Source organism: Melanerpes formicivorus, unplaced genomic scaffold (assembly GCF_026170545.1).
Source record: "Melanerpes formicivorus ecotype bairdi unplaced genomic scaffold, bMelFor1.0.p_v2 SCAF_73, whole genome shotgun sequence".
In the NCBI taxonomy this organism is placed as follows: Eukaryota; Metazoa; Chordata; class Aves; order Piciformes; family Picidae; genus Melanerpes; species Melanerpes formicivorus.
This window is the reverse complement of record NW_027142425.1, coordinates 1,765,057-1,791,834: the sequence shown is the minus strand read 5'-3', so window position 1 is coordinate 1,791,834 and position 26,778 is coordinate 1,765,057. Positions and strand designations below refer to the sequence as shown.

The 26,778-nt window shown below is 54.0% G+C and overlaps 1 protein-coding gene across 1 annotated transcript; it reads right to left on the bottom strand.

Annotated features, from left to right (window-relative positions):
* Positions 1–421: 421 nt before the first annotated feature.
* FOXO4 (forkhead box O4) lies at positions 422–26,539 on the bottom strand. The gene is made up of 3 exons (XM_068163599.1): positions 26,004–26,539; positions 11,751–12,992; positions 422–6,099 (listed from the first exon to the last, which is right to left on the bottom strand). Exons 1-2 carry the CDS (start codon positions 26,400–26,402, stop codon positions 11,769–11,771), a joined length of 1,623 nt encoding a protein of 540 aa, XP_068019700.1. The 5' UTR covers positions 26,403–26,539; the 3' UTR covers positions 422–6,099; positions 11,751–11,768.
* Between the last annotated feature and the right edge of the window lie 239 nt (positions 26,540–26,778).

Sequence of the window (26,778 nt, the reverse complement as noted above, 5' to 3'; positions counted from 1 at the left end):
TCCTAACTGTCCACACCTCTCATGGATAGGACGGCTGAAAGAAGAGAGCAGCAGCAAATCTACCTCTCTGTTCCTAGAGCTGCTGACACTCACTGTTTGAATGTAGCTGTGTAAAATGAATGTTGTCATCCTCAGCACTCTGCTCTAGAAGGACAAGGAAGGGGTTAGGACAACTCCAGACTAGTCCTGCTGAAGCGAAGAGTCCCCAGGGTCACTTTTAGGGCTTGGGTCCCCACAGACTGCCACGGTGTTGTAATGAGTGGCTCTACACACTGCACAGCACACTGGAGGCTCTCTGGGCTCCCACAGTGTGACTCTTCCACCTCTGGCCTAAGCTAACAGGGCAGAGGAAAGAAACCAAGGGGGAAAAAAAATGAAGTCCTCCCTGGAGAAGCAGAACAAACCTCATGAGACACAGAGCAGAGGATTACAGGTTTTTATTTGTCAAACATTCCCCCCTAGCCTAGTACATTCTACAGTCTTGCTAGCACAGATGGTAACAAAGAGCCTGCAATGGTTCAGAAGTTACACTGCTACAGAGCCAGCAAAAGCATTGATTTATTCTGTAAAAACATGTGAGAAATGGGTGAAAGCCTGCAGAGGGCATGGGCTGGAAAGTGTCAGCTAGTGGTGCCTGCCCTGTGTGCAGCAAACGTCTGTGCTAGCAATGCAGAAACCCTTGCTGGATGGCACCAGCTGGAGACTGCTGTGCTGGGAGCATCATCCCACAGCCCCACCCCCACTGCCTCGTGAGGAAGGCTCCTGTCAGAAGTGACCTATCTTCCATGCAGCCACACCTCTCGACACCCTGGGGAGCACCACAGCCCCAGCTGTGAACATAGCCTTCTAGCACACCCCAGAACACTGCCTTAGCCAGAGCGCCACAGATGCACCACCAGCGGCTCCTGCAGCCTCTTCTCCCTGCTTGACACCACTGTCAGATGCAGTTTGGATTCCAACAGAGACTGCTGTCCCTTGACTACGAACACATCAGGGTGTGGGAGAGACAAAGCCCACTGCAGAGGGGTTTCCTCTGGTGAAGGAGAGCAGCTGTGGAGCAGGGCTCCCATGAGCTACTCGGCTTTCACAGGGTCAGATCTTTCAGGCCTCAGGAGTCACCTCTTGTTTTCCCCACATTAATTAGGACATCCTGCTCATGCCACTGAGACAAACCCAAAGCTATCCTTGTTTGTGCTCATGTCCCAGAGCTGATTGATTTGTGGCAGGGTTTCTGACAGTGGGTCCAAACTTGCACTCGATTTGGTGACAGTCCAGGACCCCACTCCCACGGCACTCTGACCTGTGGCATCAAACTCAGCTTCCTGGAGCAGGGCCAGCCCTGAAGCATTTGACTGTGACTATAAATAAACAACAAAGTGAGAAAAGTAACAAATTATGATCTATATAAAAGCCTTCTGGGCATTTCCTTTGGAAAAGCTGATTAGTGCTACCTGCTTCCAGCAGGAACCTCACTCTGCATTCCCAGGCTCCGGAACGCTCTCACTGCCTTCGGTGCTCTTGCTTCCCAGGGTGATTCAGCTCCTCCTTCTAAAGCAGTGCAGGGAAGGGGATGACATGTTTTTAACACTCCAAGGAGGACAATTAAGGGCTGCAGGCTCTCACAGGAAGCTGGGAGTAGTGTAAATTATGCTGAAGCTACAAAAGAGAAGGCTCCAGCAATTTGCTGAACTCAGGTGCAAGTAGAAGCAGTGAGTCTGCCTCCTGCTGGGATCCGAGGGCCTGGTTACCCAAACCCTTGGCAGCACAGGGCCGCATGGGGGCTTCACACTGCCACAGGCTGGCTGCAGTCCTCAGGGGATGAGGAAACTTTGTGCCAAGGCTGCCCTGCCCACTCCCCTCAGCCACTTACCTAGAAGCATCACTCCACCTTACTGGCCCCTTCCCTCCCTAAGCAGCTCAAAATCCCAGCCCAAGCCTTCATTACAGCAAAAACCGCTGGGGGGCTGCAGTGCTGATGCAAGACACTCTCCTGAATCCAGCAGCAGGCAGTAGCAAACACTTTGGGCAAGGATACAAAAGCAACCCCCTGCCAGGCACAGCCTTGCAGCAAGCAGCAGCTGAGGAACTTTAAAAGTCTCTGGTGTCCTATCAGGAGATATCCCAGAGGAGCAAAGCTCTAGATTTAGGCAAAGGAAGTTATCTGAGGAGGGGCTGAAGAACTCCCAGACTGTGCACCCTGCCCTCTGCCTCCATGATCCAAGCTACCTTTGCTGCACATCCAGAGAGAAGCCAAGCTGCCTGCCTGGGCCTGCAGCTCTGCACCAATGCTTCACTGAGTACTCCCAGAGCACTGTTAATCTTCTGAACACCACCCTCAGCACCAGCAGGGTTTGGGCCTTTTCAACCACTGCAGGTCTGCTGTATTGAGGAGACAGAGCACCTGCATGGGCTGCCCCAAAACAGAGAGGTTAAACACACTGCACTCCAGCCAGAGCTGTTTCTGCCTCCATTGCTGCCCTCAGGACAGGAGATTCCCCAAAGCCTGGCCTGAGAGTATGGGGGAAAAAAGCCAGCAAAGCCTCAGGTCAGTGCCCTGTTCCTTCATAAAGGACAGTGTGAGCTCTGCTCTTAGGAGCTCTCACTGGAAGGCACCAACCACAAGGAGCCTGAGCACCTGGGCTCCTTCAGCTGAACAGGCTGATCTGTGCCAGATGACCATCACCCAGTGCTCAGGGCCAGGCTCCCTGCAGCCAGACGTCAGGCCAGGGCCCCAGTGCTGTCACGCCTAGTGCACAGCTTGGGGCAGGCCGAAGACAGCACTTCTGCCACACAGCCCAGCCCAGCCAGCAGCAGCTCACCGTGGATCTGCAGGTCTGGAGCACTGGGTAACCAGCACTGTCCTTCCCAGGGCTTTGGGCTCTGTCTCCATGAGGGATGGCGCAGGATTCCCACACAATGTGCCCAGGCTGCTGTCCTGTTGCTCGGGCATGGCTGCGGGGCACTGGCAGCCAGACAGCTTGCTCAGGGCGTGCGATTCATTTCCCCTTGGGGTCCAAGCTGAAAGGTGGCATCTGCCAAACACCACACATCCCAGAGCCACAGGCTGCAGCCCAGGAGGGCTGGCTGTGTGGCAGATGCCATGGGGTGTTTGTGGGTAGGGGATCTGCCCAGTTGTGGAATGAACTAACTGCAGTGAGCTGTGCAGACATCAGTCAGCAAGACCTGGGATCACAGCTTCAGATTGCATTGGAAGGGAAACTCCAAGGGCATCTTGTCCAACCCCCTGCAGGCAGCAGGGACAGCTCCAGCTAGGGCAGGCTGTACAGGGCCATAGCCAGGCTGAGCTTGGATGGCTCCAGGGATGGAGCCTCAAGCACCTCCCTGGGCAGCCTGTGCCAGTGTCTCACCACCCTCCCTGTGCAGAGCTTCCTCCTGATGGCCAACCTACCTCTGCCCTGCTCCACTTTCAAACCATTGCCTCTCCTCCTATCCCCACAGCCCCTTCTGAACAGTCCCTCCCCAGATGCCTGCAGCTCCCCTGCAGATACTGAAATGCAGCTCTGAGGTCTCCCTGGAGCCTTCTCTTCTGCAGGCTGAACAGCCCCAACTCTCCCAGCCTGTCCCCATAGCAGAGGTTCTCCAGCCCTCTGATCATTTTGGTGGCCTCCTCTGGACCCTCTCCACCAGGTCCATGTCCCTCTTGTGCTGGGGCTCCATATGTGGACCCAGCACTGCTGGTGAGGTCTCCCCAGAGCTCCTGTCCAGCTTCTCTCCCACCAACACCCCCAAGTCCTTCTCTGCAGGGCTGTTCTCCATCTCATCACCCCCAGCCTGCACTGAGGTCCAGGGTTTGCCTTTTTATTACAATGAGCTGTGGCCAGACATGAAGACCACAGGTAAATCTGAACCATATCACCATGAGGTCTGCCACGAAGGCAGCCTGCAAGGCAAAGGTTACCAAACTATTCCAAGACTCTGATGGCAGAGCAGATCAAAGGGAAGACTGTTGAGGACTCCTTGGTGCAGGCAACCAGGCCAACCACTCCGGTTCCGTATCTCCACTCAAACACAAATGAAGTGAAAGTCAAGAAAGCAGAGCAGAGGAGGTGGCAAAACAGCATGGTGCATAACACTGCATGATCCAAACCTTCTCCACAGAAGCCAGTGCCACCCTCAGAAGCATGGCAGAGGCTTTCTGCCAGACCAAGCCTATGAGAACACCATGAGAACACCACACCTGCCAGGCCCTGCCTCTGAAGCACCAGAAAGGTGACTGGAACATGCTCTGAGCTAAACTCCTGCTTCCTAGCTTCTGTCCTTCAAGAACAGAATGGTCAGGATGTCAGGCACACCCCCAGGGCTCTGCCTACAGGCTGCAAGTTCCCAGCACTAGCCAAACCTCAGCAAGAAAGCAAAAGCCTTTGGAAACCCAGAAGTGAGCCACCAAACACAACTGACTGTGCCCTCCACAAGGGCTCTCCAGAGCGTCAGCAGACCTGGCACGGTCCAGTCCAGCTCAGCTCAGCACCAGGGCACCAGTCCCATGGAGCAGCTACTGCAAGGATTAGCTGAGGAGTGTGCTGTTAATGATGAGCATTCCCTCATTCAGACTCTTGGCTGGAAGGGAGTGCCCAGGCCAGGAAAGGGACTGAGCAGCTGTGGCACCACACCACGCAGGGACCTGCCACCTCTCCTGGCCAGCGCAGTCCTTCCCTCCCCAGGGCCACTGCTGTGGCCTTCCTCCTTTTCCAAAGACATTTTCAGCTTCTTGGCCCAAAATGCCTCAAGGCCTGTCCCCTCCCATCTCCTAGTGTTCTGTGGTATCCAGGGGACAGATGCAGCAGAGGTGGTGCTTGTTGGTTTGGGGTTGTTTTTATCCAATAATCTCATTTTCCATTAAAATATATATTTTAAAAGGTTTAGAAAAGCTTCTATGTCATTTGCAGCTACTTTTACAGGTAGGTTACAATAATGTACAACTCTTCTGAAGGTGGCTGGAAACCATGGGGACCTGCAAACTCTGTCCCCTCCTCGATCACAGACATTATCCAACAGCAAATTCTCTTGTCCCTTCGCACAGCTCTGCAGAAGAAGTCTGCCACTGGTGCCTCCTCCTCCTCCTCAGGAGAGATGCCTACCACACCTAATGGGGACACACTTAACATTGGCTTCAAATTCACTGTAGAAAGTTCCCAGATTAGTACAAAAATATTTACTCTATAGAAAATGCCCTTCTGAAAAGCAACCAGGGCTCTGTTAAGGCCACACCCAGGCTTCTCCATTTCTCTGCTGTAGCAAAATTGATCAGAAACAAACCCAAAATGATGATTTTTCTGTGCCAGAAACAGCTATTAGCACCTGTGCTTGTTTTACAGCAGCCTGGTGTATTGGGAAAGTGCTGAGGAGAGCATGGGGACTCCTCCAAGCCTGCTTCTGATTCAGTGGGGCTCCATTGGCACAGTGAAAAACTCCGCGGCCTCCCCTTCCGCTCAGGGGGGCGAGAGGAAGCCTTCTCCACCACCCCCACCCCCTACCCTGCAGATCAAAGCTGGGTGCTCAGGGGATGGGCACACTGAAGCAGCACACCCTTCCCACACAGGTCTTCCACCAAGCTCCTTCCAGTCCCTCTGTGAGCCCGCGGGCCGCCGAGCGCAGGCGCAACTGCTTCCTGAACGGAGCCAAACGCTCGCCCCGGAGGGCCGGCCCGGGGAGAGCAGCCAAGCCCCCTCCAGTCTGAGGCACTCAGAGACTTGCTGCCACAGCAGAGAGAGGACAGCCACACAAAGATTCCTCCAGGAAACCCAACTCTTCCCATGGGAGAGCACCATTTCCTGGCAGAGAGTCTTCTGGCTGAGGCTTTTACCAGGGCCCCTCTCTGGCTGTGCAGAGCCCACGTTCTCCCCAGGTGCTCCAAGGGAGGCTCAGGTCTGTCGGAAGAGCTGTGGCACAGGACAGGATGATTTTGAATCCCCTCCTGTCTGGTGCAGCCAGGTGCAGGTTGCTCCATCTTCTCAGGTGGGCAGCCCCTTCTGCCCAAGGCATGGTGTGCAGGGAAACCGAATCCAACACGCTCCAATTCTTTTCTCTGCCAGGGGTGGGAAGTGAAGTCAGAACCCAATGTTCAAAACCTGAAGGACACTGGGAAAAAGAAAACCAGAGTGAACAGCTAGATCTCAGCTCCAGGGGGGTTCTCGGGTGCATGGACAAGCAGCTCATCGCTACCAGTCAGCTCCTGCTGCTCAAAGGACACCAACTTTCATCAAGGAACAAAGGGATCACAAGAGACCTTGATCAATGGAGGATGCAACTGCTCAGCTCTAAGCTTCACAGACAAGCCAAGGACAGGAGTAAGTGCTCCTCCTGTAAGCTGAGGGCACCAACAAAGCTCTGTGAGGTAAGGAGGCTCCAGGAATGATGGCTAACACCAGAGGCATTGCAGAAAAGCAGCAAGCCACAAGAAAGTCACTAAGCACCCTAAGCAACCACAAACATCAACTGCTAGGGAAAAGCCTAAAGAAAGGCATTTTTAGAGCTCACAGATGGGAGCTGTTCAAGCTCACCCACCAGGAAATCCCACATCTGCCTACAAACCCACCTACACTCACAGAATGGGTTGAGTTGGAAGGGACCTCAAAGACCATCCAGCTCCAACTCCCCTGCCGTGGGCAGGGACCCCTCCCACCAGCACAGGCTGCTCAAGGCCTCATCCAGCCTGGCCTTCAACACCTCCAGGCAGGAGGCAGCCACAGCCTCCCTGGGCAACCTGTGCCTGAGTCTCCCCACCCTCACTCTCAAGAACTTCTTCCTCATCTCCAGTTTCAGTCTCCCCTCTCCCAGCTCAAAGCCATTGTTCCTCAGCCCGGCACTCCCAGCCCTTGTCACAAGTCCCTCCCCAGCTCTCCTGGAGCCCTTCAGGTGCTGGAAGGCTGCTCTGAGGTCTCCCTGGAGCCTTCTCTTCTCCAGGCTGCACAGCCCCAATTCCCTCCATCTGCAAAGGATTAAATATTTCTGTCTCATTTGCCCCAAGTTTAAAGATTCTTCTCATGTCTTCTGCCACACTTCCAGGAAGCTGCTGCAAGTTGTTCAAAGCAGCCCTGGAACAGGTCTAAGCAGACTTCAGTCACTGCTGTAAAGCCTCCACCGTATGTCTATGACCCACTTTGGAGGGCAGAAGGGTGAGACAAATGTGGAGCATCCCATCAGCTGCATTCAATTATGGTGAGCATTAAACAGACTTCTGGAAAGGGAAAGAAGCTACCCAAGAGGGAAGCAGCCCTGAAAGAGACAGGAACTGCAAACTCCTGTTTGAAGGCAGAGCAACAGGCACTATGGGACACTGCAAACTGATGGAGCTTTGATTTATTCACTAATCTTCTGGTAGACAAAACCAGTGCTTGGACCAAAGGGAATGAGAACACAGCAAGAAAAGTGTGAGCCCAGACCAAGCTGGGCAAGACAAAAAGAGTTCTCCAGGCTATGAAGCTACAGGGAGTCAAACTGAACAATTAAAGACCATCAGTTATTGTCCACCAGAAGAGCAGATGGATGCACACTCATTGCTGAGGCACAAACTGTACAGCCAAGTCTATTCACAGGGGCTCCATCCCTGCAGATACTCAAGGGGAGGCTCAGCAGGGCTCTGGGCAACCTGACTGAGTTCAGGATGTCAGGTGGCCAAGAAGGCCAAGGGCATCCCGGCCTGCATCAGGAACAGTGTGGCCAGCAGGAGCAGGGAGGTCATTGTGCCCTGTGCTCAGCACTGCTGAGGCCACACCTTGAGTCCTGTGTCCAGTTCTGGGCTCCTCAGGTTAGGAAAGATGTTGAGATGCTGGAGGGTGTCCAGAGAAGGGCAAGAAAGCTGGGGAGGGGTCTGGGGCACAGCCCTGTGAGGAGAGGCTGAGGGAGCTGGGGTTGCTTAGCCTGGAGAAGAGGAGGCTCAGGGGAGACCTTCTTGCTCTCTCCAACTCCCTGAAGGGAGGTTGTAGCCAGGTGGGGGTTGGTCTCTTCTCCCAGGCACCCAGCACCAGAACAAGAGGACACAGTCTGAAGCTGTGCCAGGGGAAGTTCAGGCTGGATGTTAGGAAGAAATTGTTCCCAGCAAGAGAGATTGGCCATGGGAATGTGCTGCCCAGGGAGGTGGAGTCACCAACCCTGGAAGTGCTTAAGAAGAGCCTGGATGAGGCACTTGGTGCCATGGTATAGTTGATTAGATGGTGATAGGTAATAGGTTGGACCTGATGATCTCCAAAGTCTTTTCCAACCTGGTTAATTCTGTATTCTGTATGTCCCTGCTTTGGAGGTCCCTTCCAACCATTCTGTGATCCTGTGTTCTTCCTACTGCCTTCAGAAACACCTAGTCCCTCCCCAGCTCTCCTGGAGCCCTTCAGCTCCTGGAAGGCTGCTCTGAGGTCTCCCTGGAGCCTTCTCTTCTCCAGGCTGAACAGCCCCAACTCTCCCAGCCTGGCCCCACAGAGGAGGTTCTCCATCCCTCTGCTCATCTTGGTGGCCTCCTCTGGATCCTCTCCAGCAGCTCCAGGTCCTCCTTGTGCTGGGGTCCCCAGAGCTGGAGGCAGTGCTGCAGGTGGGGTCTGAGCAGAGCAGAGGGGCAGAATCCCCTCCCTGTGCTGCTGCTCTCCCTGCTCTGGATGCAGCTCAGCACTCAGCTGGCTCTGGGCTGCCAGGGACCAGTGTTGGCTCCTGGGGACTTTGTCACCACCTGGTACCCCCCAAGGCCTTCTCCTCCAGGCTGCTTTGGAGCCACTTCTCACTCAGCCTGGATTAGTGCTTGGGACTGGCCTGCTCCAGGTGCAGGACCTTGCACTTGGCCTTGTGGAACTTCATGAGGCTGATTCAGGCCCAGCTCTGCAGCCTGTCCAGGTCCCTCTGGATGGATCCCTTCCCTTCAGCCTGTCAACCACACCAACCTGCTTGGTGTCACCCCCAAACTCACTGGAAAGCACCTTTTCAACTTCACACATGGCAATAAAGCAAATCCAGGACTTTTACCCACAGCTGGATCTTCTGTTTGGATTTAGCCACTGACATGCTGGGTATGGAATAACCACGTGGAACAAGAACATAACCACAGCTGTAAGAGTTTATGTTCCCCCTTGTAAGCACATCCACACTAGTACCAGATCCTACCCTCTGATCAACACTCCCTCAGCTTGTCTGCTTTACACTGCCTGATATTGTGCAGACAGAGGTCTTGTCTGTGCAGGCAGTGAGTGCCCCCAGGGCTGTAGCACAGCTTGCATGCCTTTTGAAAACACCCCTGTGAAACACACCACCCCAAGCACACACTCCCCAGGCACAGTGGGCTGCCCTGGCATGGCATGGAAAAGCAAAGCAATAAACCCAACACAGTCATAAGAGCACCCAGTGGGGAGGCTCCAAAGGCCACAGATGATGGATGCTGAACTCAGAATCCTTGAAATCAGAAATGAGTTTCCATATTCCACCTGAAGCTGGGATTCACAGAACACACCAAGTTGGAAGATACCCTGCAAAGGCATCTTGTCCAACCCCTGCAGGCAGCAGGGACACCTCCAGCCAGAGCAGGCTGCACAGGGACACAGCCAGGCTGAGCTTGGATGGCTCCAGGGATGGAGCCTCAAGCACCTCCCTGGGCAGCCTGTGCCAGTGTCTCACCACCCTCCCTGTGCAGAACTTCCTCCTGATGGCCAACCTACCTCTGCCCTGCTCCACTTTCAAACCATTGTCCCTTGTCCTATCCCCACAGCCCCTTCTGAACAGTCCCTCCCCAGCTGCCTGCAGCTCCCCTGCAGGTATTGAAATCCCTGCTCTAAGGTCTTCCTGGAGCCTTGTCCTCTCCAGGCTGAACAGCCCTAGATTTCTCAGTCTGTCGCCATAGCAGAGGTTCTCCAGCCCTCTGATCATCCTGGTGGCCTCCTCTGGACTTGCTCCAGCAGGTCAAAACCCAGCAGGATACTAAATTTAAGACATCCACTCAGTAATTCACCAAGAGCAGAGTTAACAATCCCCATAACAAACCAGCAAAGCTGGACTGAGCCTCTCTCTGCCCAGTGAAGAGATCTGTTAAGCACAGACACAAGAACATGACTAATAAATGAAATCCTAGGCAGAGGAGCAACTTGGAGCAAGAGAGTTAAATTTGTGTTTCAGAAGTCCCTGTGCAGTGGACTTCAGTCTGCCACAGAGCTTAAGCACCACTGGCTCACAGCACTTCAATGTCTGGATCCAAGACCCTTGCCTAGCATGGCTGGACTGGGGCAGTGCAGAAGAAACATTTAACTCAGTATCTGCTCTCCAGCATGAACAGCAGCAGAAGGCACCAGAAAAATCTAGGCTGAAATAGGGCTCCAGAGGTCACCAAGTCCAACCTATCCCCAGGTTACTCAGGTGCCTAGGAAGGAGCATTAAGTTTGCTGATTTCACTCAGTCTCCATCATTTGGCAGCTCAGGGGCTTCCTGAGACTGAAGCAGCATCTGCAGTTTGCACTTCTGCCTGCCCAGCTGGCAGGGCTTGGATTTGCAGCACTACCAAGCCCCTCCTAACCAAGAAACACTCTTGGCAAGGCTTGCACTTCCCAAGCAATGTCCAACCTGTGCTCCAGTCCATCACTATCCATTTCCTCTTAGCTAGCTGAGCTCCAAGGATCAAGTATAACTTCAGTTCCATTTCTCTAACTCTTCAGCTGCCCCCTTAAAGAGCTTCTGAGAGGAGGGCATCCTTAACTCTTGTTCTCATGGCTGCTGTTTGCCAGGGACTCTTGGCATTTTGGTGCACCTATGGAAGCTCACTGAAGAGGCAGCTTTGCTGTGCATGGGACAGGAGCAGCACATCCTTCCTCCTTCTACCTCCACTCACACTGCAGTCTCCTGCTCTCCACTCCACTAATGGGTACCTAAGCAGCTGGGGAGCTCATGCTGATGAACCAGCTGACCCAACCTTGGGGACATAAGGGAAAGGCTGAAAACTGGCATTGACTGTGTGCTGCTCCACACAGGGCACAGACAAGCTCTGCAACTGTACCCCCCTGCAAGGGTAACAGTAACTGGGGCAGACACCCAGCCTGTGCATGGCTGGGCTCAGCTGTTCTGTGTCTACAGGACCATATCTTTGTGTATGGAACCAGCACATGCATCTCAGTTCAGAGCTACAGGCACTGCATGGCAGAGACCAACATGCATGGTGGTGAGATGCAGTGTGAGTTTTGTTCAGGTTTACTACCTGTGAGTTAAATCTGCTTCCCTTTAAACACCTTCTCCTCTAAAGGAACATGGCTCTCCCAGAAGCATTTGACTCAAAGAGCACCTGCAGCTCCAAAGAGGGACCTTTAAACTGCTGCAGAGCTGGGTAGAGGAACCCTAGACAGGGCTCCAAAGAGGGACCTTTAAACTGCTGCAGAGCTGGGTAGAGGAACCCCAGACAGGGCTCCAAAGAGGGACCTTTAAACTGCTGCAGAGCTGGGTAGAGGAACCCTAGACAGGGCTCCAAAGAGGGACCTTTAAACTGCTGCAGAGCTGGGTAGAGGAACCCCAGACAGGGCTCCAAAGAGGGACCTTTAAACTGCTGCAGAGCTGGGTAGAGGAACCCCAGACAGGGCTCCAAAGAGGGACCTTTAACTGCTGCAGAGCTGGGTAGAGGAACCCCAGACAGGGCTCCAAAGAGGGACCTTTAAACTGTTGCAGAGCTGGGTAGAGGAACCCCAGACAGGGCTCCAAAGAGGGACCTTTAAACTGCTGCAGAGTTGGGTAGAGGAACCCCGAGACAGGGCTGTAGCATTTGACAGACCTACACTCACCTTTTTGTGCTCCTGAAGTTAACTTGGTACCCAGGTATGGTTGGAGGCCTGCGAGGTGCTGGGATAGCTGGGAGTAGACAGAATGGGTTCAAAGTTAAAGTCCAGTCCTTCTCCATCCATGAGTTCACTGTTGATTATGTAATCCATATCACATTCAAGGTTCTCCATGTACATGTCAATGTCCAGGTCAATGGGGAGCCTGTCCTGGTTCAACCCCAAGGGCGCAGGGCTAGCAGAAGAAAGAAGCAGAGGGCTGCCCAGCTGGACGGACTGGGCAGCCGCTGCAGAAACTGGAGCCTTCAAAGTGGTGATGCTGGCAGCGTTCTGAGGAGATGTCACTATGGGAAGTGCTGATGGCAGAACGCCGGCACCGACTGGTTCTGCCTGCTGCTCCGCAGGCTTTCCTCGCGGGCTGCCCGAGCTCAGCTTGCTCTGGGTGGTTTGCCCGCCCAGGAGCAGCAGAGTTCGGCTGCTCATCCTGCTGCCCGTCTGCGGGAGAACCGGATCCACCTGAGTCATCATAACATCCCTTGGGGGCGGAGAGCCGGGGGTCAGGAGAGCCTCCAAGGTCTGAGGCGCTGAGAAATGGCTGACAGGGCTCTGCAGCGAGATATCGACAGGGTTAAAGAGGGAGTTGCCAAAAGGAGCGCCCTGGCCGGCTGCGCCCGGGCGCCGCAAGGAGAAGCTGGAATCTCTCTGGAGCTGAGCACCCGAGGCAGACTGCTGGGGGGACAACACAGATGAGCTGGAAGACATCAAATTTAGCCCATCAATGAGCTCCAGCTCCTCACTCACGGTCGGCGGGACATTGCTGGAGGCGCTGGAGTAGACCAGGGAAGGAAGCAGCTCCTCGTCGCGGAGGTCGTCCTGCTCGGTGAGGATAGGGGAGAGCCTGGCACTGATGGTGCTGGCGTTGGAGCTGGTGCGGGGCCGGAAGGTGTTCCACACCTCAGAGTCCTCATTGCTCCTCGAGGATGGGCTCCCAGGCCACTTGGGAAACTGGGAGCCAGGACTGTCAGCGGTGGATTCTGGAGCAGCCTGCAGAGGAGGCTTCTTTTTGGATGCTTTCCCCCTGACCTTCGCCAGCTTGCTGCTGTTGTCCATGGAGGCAGCTCTCCTCCTCGGTGCTTTTCCACTTTTACCGCCCTCAGGATTGAGCATCCACCAAGAGCTCTTCCCTGTGGCTTCATTATGGACTTTAATAAACTTGCTGTGCAGGGACAGGTTATGTCTAATAGAGTTCTGGAAAAAAACCCAAACCAGCAAGAAGTTAGGAGCTGATGGTTGACACCCACCCACCCCCACCTAGAAACCTCACAAGCACAAATGCATTCCAACAGCATCCAGCAAGGGAAGTTCTAACAAAGACCCACCCAGACAACCTGCTCTTTCTGCTTGGACACGCTTTACAGCTCCAGCAAGCACTGCCACGTCTCACTGCAGCACCAAGGGTGAAACCACCATGACAACTAGCAGCTGACAGGTAGCAAAACACCAACACAAAAGAGCTTTCCAAGACCCCATGGAATCTGCAGAAGACTGAGCACACCACAGAGCCCAGACAGAGCTTGCAGCTTCAACATGAGCTCCACTGAATTGGAGCTGCTGCTGCTTCCACCCTTCTGCCAACCCCACCAGCCAGCAGAACCCTGGCTGAAGCTCTTCATTTTCATACAGCCAGCTTTCAGAAGAGTTTGAGCACAGCAGTGAATCAAACTGGGTGAAGAGAAGTGGCAAAACACTTTTAATTCAACATGCCCTTTACCATCCTCACCCCCAAACAGGAGAAACAAGAGAGATGCTGTGTGGAACAAGAGTCACAGAATCACAGACTATTAGGCTTTGGAAGGGCCCTATCAGAGCAGGGTCACCTAGAGCAGGTCACACAGGAACACAGCCAGGTGGGTTTTGAGTATCTTCAGAGAAAGAGACTCCACAACTTCTCTGGGAAGCTGGCTCCAGGGCTCCAGCACCCTCACAGTAAAGGATTTTCTTCTCACATTGAGGTGGAACCTCCTGGACATTGTTCATTGTCCCATCACTGGGCACCACAGAAGAGGGCCTGGCCCCTTCATCCTGACACCCACCCCTCAGACACTGATCAGAGCCCTCTCAGCCTTCTCCTCTCCAGACTAAACAGCCCCAGGGCTCTCAGCCTTTCTTCACAGCAGAGATGTTCCAGTCCCCCAGTCACCCTCAGAGCTCTTCATTGGACCCTCCCCAGCAGGTCTCTGTCTCTCTTGAACTGAGGAGCCCAGAACTGGACACAGCATTGCAGGTGTGGTCTCAGCAGGGCAGAGAAGCAATGCTGGAGCCTGCAGCCTCCCTCTGCAGCCCACTTCCCACTGTGCTCCCGGTGAGGTAAGCTGTGCAGCACACAGTGGGTGGCATTTTGAGCCTCTTCCACCTTTCCCTCTGGCACAGCACAGATTCCTTGCTTCTCCCAACTCCCTTTTGGTCTAGCTGCAAACTGCAAGCTAACAGATGTGTTACTGAATATGCATCCTGCCACTGATAAACTCTCTGGCATTTCAGAATCAGCAAGCAATAATCTCATTGTTTGAGCAGCTCCTCCACCACCTCTCCTTGAGGCCTGTGTCATGCATCTGTTTGATGGCTGCATTTAATTTGTTCAGATGGCCAAATTACCCCTCAGTAAAAGCTGCTGCACTGGCAGCATGACAGCAGCTGAAAAGCAGCACCTTTTTCACACAAATTAAAAGGCAGCCTGCAGCTCCCACACAGGCTCCCTTCATTCTGAACAGCTAACCGTGCTCTTGTCACCCTTCCCTATCACCTCTGAGCACAGTTCTTTCCTGCCTGCTGCTTTCCCTCTCCCCACCCTTTTCCTCTTGGACAAGTTCTCACCATGCCAGCTTTGGCCATCTCATCAAAAGCACTATCCTAGAGCAGGGCAGATGGAGGTGAACAGTGCAGGCAGGGCGGGAAGTTTTCATGGAGAGGGAAGGCGGTGTGGGAATCGTGCAGCAGTAGCTCTCATGTTAACCTCTGACTGCTGGGGACTTGGGGAGGATTAGCTGCTTGTGCTCAGGATACACAAGTTCTTACTTGAGAGCATCCTGAGGGTTACTGCAGAGCCAGGAGCTGATGGAACACAAGTCAGTACTCCTACAGAGCTGCACCACTTGAGCCGCTCTTGCTAACAGCCACACACACCTCCTGCCAGGCATCTTCTTCAAATAACCTTTCTTTTCCTTCCAGTTTCAAGCAAAGGGTTCAACTGGCACCCTGGCTGCTGAAGGCTGCTGGAAGCAGTGCTGAAGAACCCTGCACCTTGTGCTGGGTAGTGCTGGAGCAGCAGGAAGCACCAGGCTGTCACTAACCCTTCGCTGGACAGTGGTGTGTGAGCTGGGGATGACAGCCAGCCCTACGGGAAGGGCCCTGCAGCCTCACACACAGTGAGGCCCTACCTCCTACCTCCAAAAAGGAACTTCAGGACTTCAACATTCCACAACTAACTAGATCCTGGGTTTCTCTCCTGCATGGCTACAGGCAGGTTTCCATTCCTGTGGCAGCACAGGCACACTGCAGGGCCCCCAGCATTTTGAGTAGCTGAAGCCTTCAGAGAGCTGGCACCACACGAGGAAAGAGGCAAGAGCTGTAGAAACCACTCCCTCCCTCCTCATCTGCAGCCCTCCCTGACAAGCATCTGGCTCTCCACAGCTGTTCCAGAGGGCTAACCTACCCGAGAAGCAGTCCTGTCCTTCCTCAAAAAGTACTTTTCCTGATTCTTTTATCTCTGCCCGTTTTGTGAACTGCCTCACTGGCGGGGGAGGGGGGGCAGGCACTGAAAACTAAGGAAGAAAACAAGAGTTCAGTCACCTAGGCAACCCTGACATTATTTCCACTCTCTGTGTCAGGCAGCTCAAGCCAGGCACACACAGATGACAGGAACTTTTTGGATGCTCAGCTTCATCATTCTTTTAGTCTGGAGAAGAGGCTCAGGGGAGACCTTTTTGCTCTCTCCAGCTCCCTGAAGGGAGGTTGTAGTCAGGTGGGGGTTGGTCTCTTGTGACCGTTTTAGTTTCATCTGTGAGGAATAGACGTCCTCCAAGGAGGTCATTCCAAAACAGATCAAACCAAAATATCTCTTCTCCCAGGCACCCAGCACCAGAACAAGAGGACACAGTCTCAAGCTGTGCCAGGGGAGGTTCAGGCTGGAGATGAGGAAGAAATTCTTCCCAGCAAGAGAGATTGGCCATGGGAATGTGCTGCCCAGGGAGGTGGTGGTCACCATTCCTGGAGGTGTTTAAGAAGAGCCTGGATGAGGCCCTTGGTGCCATGGTTTAGTTGATCAGATGGTGCTGGGTGAGAGGTTGGACTTGAAGATCCCAAAGGTCTTTTCCAACCTGGTTGATTCTATTCAATCAGTGTTGGAGATCCCAGCTGGTCTGTACACCTGCAGTACACAACAGGTCTTGGCTCTGCAATACCTCTGGTCATAAGGAAGTATGACCTGAAGGAAGAGGCAGAGTAGGAAGCCTTCAAATCCCTAGAGACCTCTTCAACACCTAGTTAGGGGCAGTCACTGATGTTTATTCAGGTATCTCACAGAGGTTCTTATGACTGTGTGTTAAATATACCAGTGAGAAAAGTGCCAACCTGTGTCTAAACCATCACAGATGAGGCTGTAAACCACACTCAGACAAAGTCATTCTGACATGATAGATACTATGACAAAAAGTTTGGCTAGAGACATTTATTGTGGCCACCCACGGGGTCCCAATCACTCTGTGCACCAGCTAGGATCCACAGACCAGCCACAGAGCCATGGCCAGCAGCACACACAAACCATTTCCTAAAGCTCAGTTACCACAGCATGGATTGATCCCCTCTGATAAAGCCTCCCAGGCCTACTGCTGGGTGCTGCACTTTGGCCACAGCAACCCCAGGCAGTGCTACAGGCTGGGGTCAGAGTGGCTGAGAGCAGCCAGGCAGAGGGACCTGGGGGGACTGGTGGACAGCAGCTGAACATGAGCCAGCAGTGTGCCCAGGGGGCCAAGAAGGCCAATGACATCCTGGCCTGCATCAGGAACAGTGTGGCCAGCAGGAGCAGGGAGCTCATCCTGCCCCTGTACACTGCACTGGTTAGGCCACACCTTGAGTCTTGAGTTCTGGGCCCCTCAGTTTAAGAAGGACATTGAGAGACTTGAAGGTGTCCAGAGAAGGGCAACAAGGCTGGGGAGGGGTCTGGAGCACAGCCCTGTGAGGAGAGGCTGAGGGAGCTGGGGTTGCTTAGCCTGGAGAAGAGGAGGCTCAGGGGAGACCTCATTGCTCTCTCCAACTCCCTGAAGGGAGGTTGTAGCCAGGTGGGGGTTGGGCTCTTCTCCCAGGCAAGCAGCACCAGAACAAGAGGACACAGTCTCAAGCTGTGCCAGGGGAAGTTTAGGCTGGAGGTGAAGAAAGTTCTTCACTGAGCGAGTCGTTCGCCATTGGAATGTGCTGCCCAGGGAGGTGGTGGAGTCCCCATCCCTGGAGGTGTTCAAGAGGGGATTGGATGTGGCACTTGGTGCCATGGTCTAGTCATGAGGTCTGTGGTGACAGGCTGGACTCAATCTTTGAGGTCTCTTCCAGCCTTGGTGATCCTGTGATACTTAAAGGACAGAACACTTCTTGTCATCATACCAGGCCTGCCCCTGCAGCAGCATCAGTGCCCAGCACTGCCAGGTCTCCAGATGGGGAATTAGCCACTGGAGCTGGCAGCACAACCAGAGGTCCCACCTGGCCAAGCTCATGGACAACTGCCATACACAACGAGAGACTATGGAAAAGCACCAATGGGTCCCAGAGAGGACAGTGGCAGCCTCTCCAGGGGACTAACAGGTTTGTGGGTAAGGCCAAGGCTATCAAACACAAACCTGAAGTTTCACTCGGACCAGGTCACAACATTCAGGATGGTTTGTCCAGTCCTCAGGGTTCCTCACACTAAAACCAAGCTTCAACTCACCCTCCTGTGACAAGCTCAGCCATGCAGCAGCAGTGCAAGACCTGCACTAGCAGAGAGCTTGTGGCCAAGCACAAGCTATGCTGAAAGGCAGGAAAGAGGCTTTGAAAATGCTGTGCTTGCCCTCATCTGCCTGCACATTCATAGCCTCACAGAATGGGTTGGGTTGGAAGGGACTTTAAAGCTCATCCAGTTCCAAGCCCCTGCCATGGGCAGGGACACCTCCCACCAGCACAGGCTGCTCAAGGCCTCGTCCAGCCTGGCCTTCAACACCTCCAGGCAGGAGGCATCCACAGCCTCCCTGGGCAACCTGTGCCAGAGTCTCCCCACCCTCACTCTCAACAATTTCTTCCTCATGTCCAGTCTCAATCTCCCCTCTCCCAGCTCAAAGCCACTGTCCCTCGTCCTGTCACTCCCAGCCCTTGTCCAAAGTCCCTCCCCAGCTCTCCTGGAACCCTTTCAGGGACTGGAAGGCTGCTTTTAAGGTCTCCTTGGAGCCTTCTCTTCTCCAGGCTGAACAGCCCAAATTCTCTCAGCCTGTGCCCACAGGGGAGGTTCTCCAGACCTCTGATCATCTTGGTGGCCTCCTCTGCAGCAGTTCCACACCCTTCTTATGCTGTGAGCACCAGAACTGCTCCCTAATGCCAGGGCCACTCTCCCAAGAAAAGCCAAGTTTCTGCTGCAAAGCAGAGAGGCAGCAGATTCCTGAACAAGAAGTCTCTCTCAAGAATGAGTGACAACAAAAAAAATAGAGGGGGAGGTGTGGGGGAATGGCAAGGCAGAGTGTCTGCAGCTGCCCCTGCATGATTCTGCCTGTCTGGGAGGCATACAAAGAACATGGTCAGAGCAGCTGAGAGCACGTTCCAGAGCCAGGCCTGGGCTCAGGCTGCATTATGATTTGCCATGGCACTCCCGGGAGGCTGCAGGGAAGGACACCCACCTGCTGCATTTGTCAGTGCCTGTCTCAGCACTCACCCTGCCCACTTGGCTCCAAAGGCTTCAGCAAAATGCCTTCACTGCAGAGATTCTGCAAAGTTACACTCCAGCAAGTAAACAACTGCTGCAGAGCCAGGGAGCTGCAACTTCTCCCCAGCAGGGCTTCCAGAAGGCACAGCCTCTGGGCTCAGCAGCTGGGGAGCTGCATCTTAGCAGGACATTTCCCTTTCTGCAAACTTCCAGTAGGATCCCAGAAGAAAATTCTAGCTCTCTAAAGAGCAAAGAGCAGGGCAACTTACAGGCTTACCAAGCCAGGGAGGCACACACAACAATTAGATACAGATAGAGCAGAGGAAACCTGTTGGAACAAGTCCCTTCAGCAGGCCAGGAGCAGCCTGCTCTGAAGACTGGCTGGAAAATGAAGCCATGCTGCAAGGAAGGGTTTCAGCAAAGCAGCTTTCCAGCATAAACTGGCAGCAAAATCTTCAGGTAATTGGACCTGCACTGCGTGGGGCAGATGGATTTCTGCCAAAAGGCAAACTCTCCCTGGCTCTTGAGGGGTCAGCTACACTCTGTAAGGCTTCAAACCAGACAAAAATCAGTTGAGCACTTGTTGAAGGCCTGATAGCTTGTGCAGGAGAAGAGGCTGCTGGTGTCACCCTAACAACTGCTAAGTGTCCATGGTGTTGGTGGGCCCTCACCATGGCTGACCCCACATCAGCAAGTTGTATTCCACCTGCAAAACAGGACACCTGGTGACCCCACACTGGCACCATCACCCTCTTCCTACACACCACCAGCAGCCTCATTTTCCACACCCAGCACTTCACCATTCTCCTGTCCACAACATCCTGCCATGCTCAGCTGCTTTCCTCCCTCCCCTCCAGGCCCTCATCCAGACCAGACCATTTAAGGACTGGTAGGATTAAAAGGCAAGAGACTCTGTTAAAAGAAAGACCAATGGACAAAAGCCACCTGTGCTGCTCAAGTCTCCGTGCTGGACTCTTCACTGCAGCCTCTAGACAGCCCCTGCTCAGCTTCTGTTCACTCTCTTCTCACTTGATTTAAGGAAGCCCAGACAGGTTGTCAGCAGCTGGGGCTGAGCAGATGCCTAACACCACACAAATACATACCAGGCAATGGCAGGAGTCCAGCAGCCTCCAGCTACTCTGGGTCCCAACAGTCAGACCTCTCTCCCCTTGCAGGGCAGCAACTTTTAAGACACCAGAAGAATCCCAACGTTAGAGACAGCAGCACCCACACCACCACTAAAGGTTAGCTGGACTTAGAAAGCACCAACTCTGGCAGCAATGACATCACTGTTCCAGCCTGATTTAGAATGCACAATCCTAAGAGAAGGAGCAACAGGAACCACCTCAACATCAGGAGAAACATTTTGACTTTGAGGGTCACAAAGCCCTGGAGCAGGCTGCCCAGAGAAGTTGTGGAGTCTCCTCTGGAGAGATTCTAAACCTGCCTGGATGTGTTCCTGGCTGACCTGCTCTGGGTGACCCTGCTTTGGCAGAGGGTTTGGACTGGATGATCTGGAGGTCCCTTCCAACCCCTAGCATTCTGAGGTTCTTACATTTTCAGTGTGAGAAGATCTAGCAGGGAATTGCAGAACTCCACACATGAACTTAGAGCAATCACTATGGGCTTTGCCAGTACAGGCAACAGAAAGTAGCCTTCTTTCTTCACAGACTGAGGTTGATGGCTTTGTGCAGCAGAGAGAGGTCCAGACTGAACCTCCCCATGCACAAACCTGCAGCAGGCTGAAGGTCAGGCAGAGTTATACCTTGTTAAGATGCAGGTTTGTATTTCCTTTTGCTTTATGGCATCAAGTCAGTCGTGCCTCAGTGAGCAAATACAGGGAAATATCTTGAATGTCCTAAAAGCAAAGGAGCCCTGAGTAAAGTGTTCCCACCAGAGGTGCCTTTCCAGATAAAGGGCTGCTTTAATTTCACCAATAGACCTCTCCTGACAGCGATTGGGCCCTTGCCTGCCCATGTTAAGAAGCCACAATTCTCAAATCTGAGCCAAAGAACCTTCAAGGACCAGGCAGACTCCAGCACAGCCCAGCTGGATGCAAGCAGACAGCTAAAGCTAACTACTTCAGGAACAGACCACTGCTTTGGTGTAGGTCTGACTGCAGGGACAAAGAGCACAAGCTGGGAGAAGAGCAAGCAGCACACTGATCAACTTTCCCAGCAGAAGCACTCCTGTAATATTGGATCCACTGAGCTGGGATCTGTTGGCAAGGTGTCAGGATAAGGTGGCAGCACCTACCAGCTGCAGCACAGCACAAACACTTAGAAGAGGATAGCCTGCCTTTGTATGCTGGCCTGTTGCTCTTCCAGTGAGGAGCTCCAGAGGCCCTCATGGTGAGCAGCTCCAAGCTGAGGAGCTCTGTGCACTCTGTGCCAGGAGGTCAGACATCCTCAGCTCTTTGAGAGGCCAGGGACCCTTCAGAGCCAGCACTACAGCACCGTAAGCCAGTGAGTCACAGAGCTGTCTCAGCTGGAAAAGACCTCTAAGACCACTGAGTCCAACCATCAACCCAAGACCACCATGGCCATTAAGGCATGCCCCAAAGTGCCATGTGAAGTCACTATCACCATAAACTGAATTGCAAGGTACATGCAAGGAAGCATCTGAGAGGCCTCAGCCAGATCTCCCAACCCACCTGGTCAACAGTTAAGATCAGCTAATGAGCAATGTGCACCTCAGACCAGCAGGGAAGGGGTTCAAAGCCAAATGCTGCCCACTGTAACACAGATGAAGAGCTAGATGAGCTGCCAGCTGGATGACACCACCTGTTTCAGACCAGCAGAATGCTTCAGCCACTTGAGCTGGTGCACACGTGTGCATAGTTACACCTCTGAACCCAAGTGAGCACAGAGCTGTGCTGTCTGCCTCCTGCAACCAGTGCAACGCTGCAGCATCCTTCATTCTTTCTTTGATGCATGCATAGGAAATGTCTGGCTTTGGATTCAGTGAAGGGTGAAAAGGATGGGCTTAAAATTCACTCTGCTCTTACACAGACAACAGCTTTGGGAAAACACAAACCATGCTTCCCTGAAGACCACCAGTGCTGAACATTGCTGTGCCAAACCTGCTCACACTCACAGCTGCAAGAAATGCAACAACCAGAGCAAGCTGCTTCAGTGGGCTTGATGCACTTCTGCTGTACTCAAAACCCTCAACACCTTCCTTCCCCAAGTAATCTCAAAGCCAGAAGGAATTATCCTCTTATCCACAGAGTAGCTTGTAGAGCACCCAGGGGAGGATTAAGCACCTCTACTATGAGGACAGGCTGAGGGAGCTGGGGGGTGTTCAGCCTCGAGAAGAGAAGGCTCCAGGCAGACCTTAGAGTAGCCTTCCAGTACCTGAAAGGGGTTACAAGAAGGCTGCAGAGGAGCTGTTCCCAAAAGCCTGCAGGAACAGCCCCAGGGGCAATGGTTTGAAATGAAAGCAGAGCAGATGGAGATTGGATGTGAGGAACGAGTCCTGCAGCAGGAGGCTGCAGGAACACTGCAGCAGGCTGCCCAGGGAGGTGGTTGAGGCTCCAACCCTGGAGATATTCCAGGTGAGGCTGGACAGGGCTGTGGGCAACCTGCTCCAGTGGAGGATGTCCCTGCTGCCTGCAGGGACTTGGGCTGGATGAGCTTTGGAGGTCCCTTCCAACCCAAACCGTTCTATGACTCTATGATTACAAAGCAGCCCAGCAAGGAGACTTCTGCCTTCAGGGTTGGTTAATTCTTAACTTCAGCTGAATTACTGCAGGAAAAGGGCAGGCTGTGCAGCCAGCAAATCACTCCCTTACAGAGCACCTGAAGTGGTTCCAGAACAACAAACACCACCTTCTTGGAAAACATATTCTTCCAGAATTCAGGTTACACCCTGGCAGCCTAACAGCTCTGCTTCCCCCAATTGTACAGTGGAGGATGGCAGCTGGGCAGGAATTAGCAAGCTCTGAAGGAGCTGATGTGGTTCACAGCAACTCAAGTGCACTTTTAAAGAAGTTCCACAAGATGAGTTTCTTTTCATCTCCCATTTGAAGTTCCCTGTTAGAACTAGCACACATCAGCATGGTTCTGCCCAAGCAACACAAGAACACCACAACTGCTGGAACACTGCAACAGGCTGCCCAGGGAGGTGGTTGAGGACCCATCCCTGGAGGCTGGATAGGGCTCTGGGCAACCTGATCTAGGGGAGGATGTCCCTGCTGACTGCAGGAGGGCTGGACTGGATGAGCTGTGGAGGTCCCTTCCAACCCAGACCATTCTATGATTCTGTAACTCTGGGAGCTGCAGTACATACTCTTAACAGGCATCAAAATGCTACATCAGCATTTAGCAGCAGCTCCACATCCATTTCCTTCATCCAAACTCAACACAGTTCAAAACTGAGAAATCAATACAGTTAAAACAACTCAAGCACTACTTTAAAACCTGGGGGTTGGAGGGGGGGTGGGGGTGGTAGAGTTTCACAGCTCCAAAACAAAACCCCAAGGAGGTCCATTCCTCAGCCAAGGAGGCATCTTTTGTTTACTCTGTTTTAAGCACAACACACACATCCATCAGGCCAAAGCCACAAACCCAAACTGAACTGATTTGGTTGATTCCACAGGGTTGAAACTATCAGTGTCTAACCTGCCCTCATCTAATGCACCTTGACGCAGTGGACTGCAAAACCTCTTGGAAATCTCTGCAGGTTAACATAAAGCAAGACCAGAAGTCAGAGCTCTGTGGTCACACAGGACAGGGCACGCTCTGCCAACAGGATTTGAGAGTGAGCAGGGTTTAAAACACAGCAGAGGGAATATGGCAGCAGGCTTTGCCTCCCCACAGGCACCTAAGATGAACCACATACCCCCTGCACAGCAGCCCAGACTTTGGCAATAGTCGTTAAAAACTTGGGGTTTAGGAGAATTTCCCCTGGCATTTAAACAGTTTCAGCTGTGTTTCTGTCATGGTTATCTGCCTGCTGGCTAAAGCCCAGGGTTTAAAACTGTGCTCAGCATAAGACAGGCTGACTCCCACCACAGCTGCTGGCATTCTGCTCTCCTCCATCTTTTCTAGCCAGAATTATCTGTTCCCTTCCTCTACTAAAGCCAGGCCTGAGTTAGTTCATTCCCAGGGTGAAAAACTACAAATGAATCTCACATTGAAAAGTCACAGATAAGAAAACCAACCAAACCAAAACCAGCTACAGCAACAGTGTCTGAAGCAGGGACCTCTCCCCTTGTATCCTTGCACCTGCACAAACTCTCATCTCTGCCTTTGTGCAAGCTCAATATGTTAAAGCACAGAGCAAAGCCAAAGACTGCCAGCCCTGTTACACAGGAATGAATGGAACAAAACAACAAGCCAGAAGCCCACCTACTCCAGCACCCAGTCCAGCAGGACACTTCACTATATTCCACCTTCCCCATGAGATACCTGGGAATGCACCTCAGAAGCCACACTGAACTCTAAAGTCTGGGGCCCTGCTGCCAGACACAGACACCTTCCTGAAGGGAAAATGCACCAGTCCCAAGTGCTGCCTGACAAATTAACATGGCTCCACACAGCAGCAGCAGGACCTGCACAGCACACCCAGCCTGTGGAAGCAAAAAATTGCCCTCCAGTGTATCATAGTATCAGTCAGGGTTGGAAGGGACCACAAGGATCATCTAGTTCCAACCCCCCCTGCCATGGGCAGGGACAGCCCACACTACATCAGCCTGGGCAGAGCCTCGTCCAGCCTGGGCTTAAACACCTCCAGGGCTGGGGCCTCGACCACCTCCCTGGACAACCCATTCCAGGGTTTCACCACTCTCATGGGGAAGAACTTCCTTCTCACATCCAGATCATCTGATCCAAATCTTCTGAAAAGAAAGGAAATGCACCCAAGCACTGTCCCAAATCAGATCTTTATAAGGAGGATTCAACCTGCATGAGCAGGGGACTGTGGGTGGGTGGAAAAGTCAAGCCAGTTTTAGTCAAACCTTGTGCACTCTCCAGGAACTGTCAGGGAGCCAAATAAACAGGAAAGGTGAGAAGTTTTGTCCCGGCCTGTGCCAGCCTGAGCTGTGCCAGCTGCGTCCCTCTCACCACGTTCCTCCCCTCTCAAGCAAACACTTGCCCTCGTGGCACCAGGCGGCTGCGCTTCGGAAGCCTGCCCCAGCTGCGAGCCAACCCTGCAGAGCACACCAGTCGGGGATTTAGTCTTTTCTCCTTTCCAGATTAACTTTCTGTGCTGACTTAGTGCTCAGGCAGGCAGGGGAACGCACAGCTGGAGCCACAGAAGCCCTAAGCCTCCCTGGCTCAAGCTCCTGCAGAGCTGCAGCACGGCAGAGCCGCTCACCAGCGCCACAAAGGGAGAGGCAGGCTGCAAGCAGAAGGGCGTCCAGTGCAACTCCAGGCTACAGCCACCATGGCATCCACTGCAATCTATTAGGACAGCCTGAGAGGCTATTTTGCAAGCCACATCTCCCCTTCTCATTGTTTGGCTCCGTCCGACTCAAAAGAAAGGAGCACCAAGCTGCCACCTGCTGAGAATGGAAACAGAGTTCAGCTCTTCTCTTTAAAAGCTTCACACGTGCTTATTTCCAAGACGAGAGAAGACAGACTTGAGACTTTGCTTTCCCTTTTCTGAACTCCAGCAGATGTCCCCAGTCCCTGCACAGCCACAGCACTGGCACTGCTCCTGGACAGAGCACTCCGTTTAAAGAGAGCCTCTTGAAAGCCAAGAATGTCTGCTATGTGACAGTTATTTACGCTGAGCTTTAGCACAGTCAAGTGACAGCCACAGCCTCATATTTAAAAACCCTTTAACTGATGCACAGCTGTTCAGCTAGAACCTTTTAACTGACTCTCACTTCTTCCCTGGAAAACCTTCCAAGCACAAAAAATGTACCAGCAGCATCCACAAAGGGCAATAATACCATGACCACCCACCGAGAGAAGCTCACTCCTCTCCGCTCCAGCTGCACAGAGCTGGAGCGTGGGCTGGGTCTGCTCAGACCCCATTTCACACTCGCGGGCGGGCAGATTCGTGCCACCAAAGCAGCTCCCGGCAGAGCCGACCCCCCGGCTGCCAGGCTGCTGCGTGAGAATTATGCGCTGGCACCAACGTCGAGTGCGCTGAGCTTGGCTAGAGACGAGTTGCTACAGGTGAGCACGGAGCTGCGCGACGGGGCGTGCGGCTGCCCGGGGCAAGCGACAGCATCGGCTCGGCAGCAGGGAGCGCTACGGCGCCTCAGGCAGCCGCTTCTCCCCGGCCGCACAACCCGCCCCGGCCCCGGCACGCTGCGGGCGCCCCGCCGAAGGCCAAGCCCGTCCCTCCCCAGGCCCACACCCGCCGCGCACCTTCCAGCCGGCGGAGCTGTTGCTGTCGCCCTTGTCCTTGAAGTAGGGGACGGAGCGGACCATCCACTCGTAGATCTGCGCCAGCGTAAGCCGCTTCTCGGGGGCGCTCTCGATGGCCTGGCTGATGAGCTCAGCGTAGGACTGGTTGCCCCAGGCGTTGCGCCGAGATCCGCCCTTTCGCGCCGCCGCGCCGCTCGCCCGCGCCCCCTCGGCCCGCCCGGGCCCCACCGGCGCGCCGCCCGCACCCTCCTCCGCCGCGCCCGCCGCGCTGCCAGTCTCCGCCGGCAGCTCAGGCCGCGGCAGCGGCCAGGTGCAGGAGCGCGGCCGGCTCTGCGGCTCGAAGTCGGGGTCGATGTCTGGCGTCGCCGTGGCGGCGGCGGAACAGCCCGCCTCCGCCATAGGCACTCGCCGTAGAGCCGCCGCTAGGTCTAAGCCGCTCTGTCGCCACGCATCGACCCCTTTGTGAGACCCGGGCCCCGCCACCACCGCCGCGCCGCTCTGTTTACCAGGGACCAACGCCGCGCCCTGCGCGTGCGCGCGCGGAGCACGCCGGGAACGGTAGTCCCGGCGGGAAGGCAGCAGGCGGTTTGGCCCGGCCCGTGGACTACAGTACCCAGCGTGCCCCGCGGCAGAGCGGGGGGAGGGCGGGACGAGTCGCCCAAGGGTGAGCGTGGCAGGCAGTGCACTGGCATGACTACAGCTCCCAGCGGGCACCGCCGCGGCCGCACTTACATAACTCGCTCCCTGGTCTCTGGCCCCCGGTGACTCCGCGCGG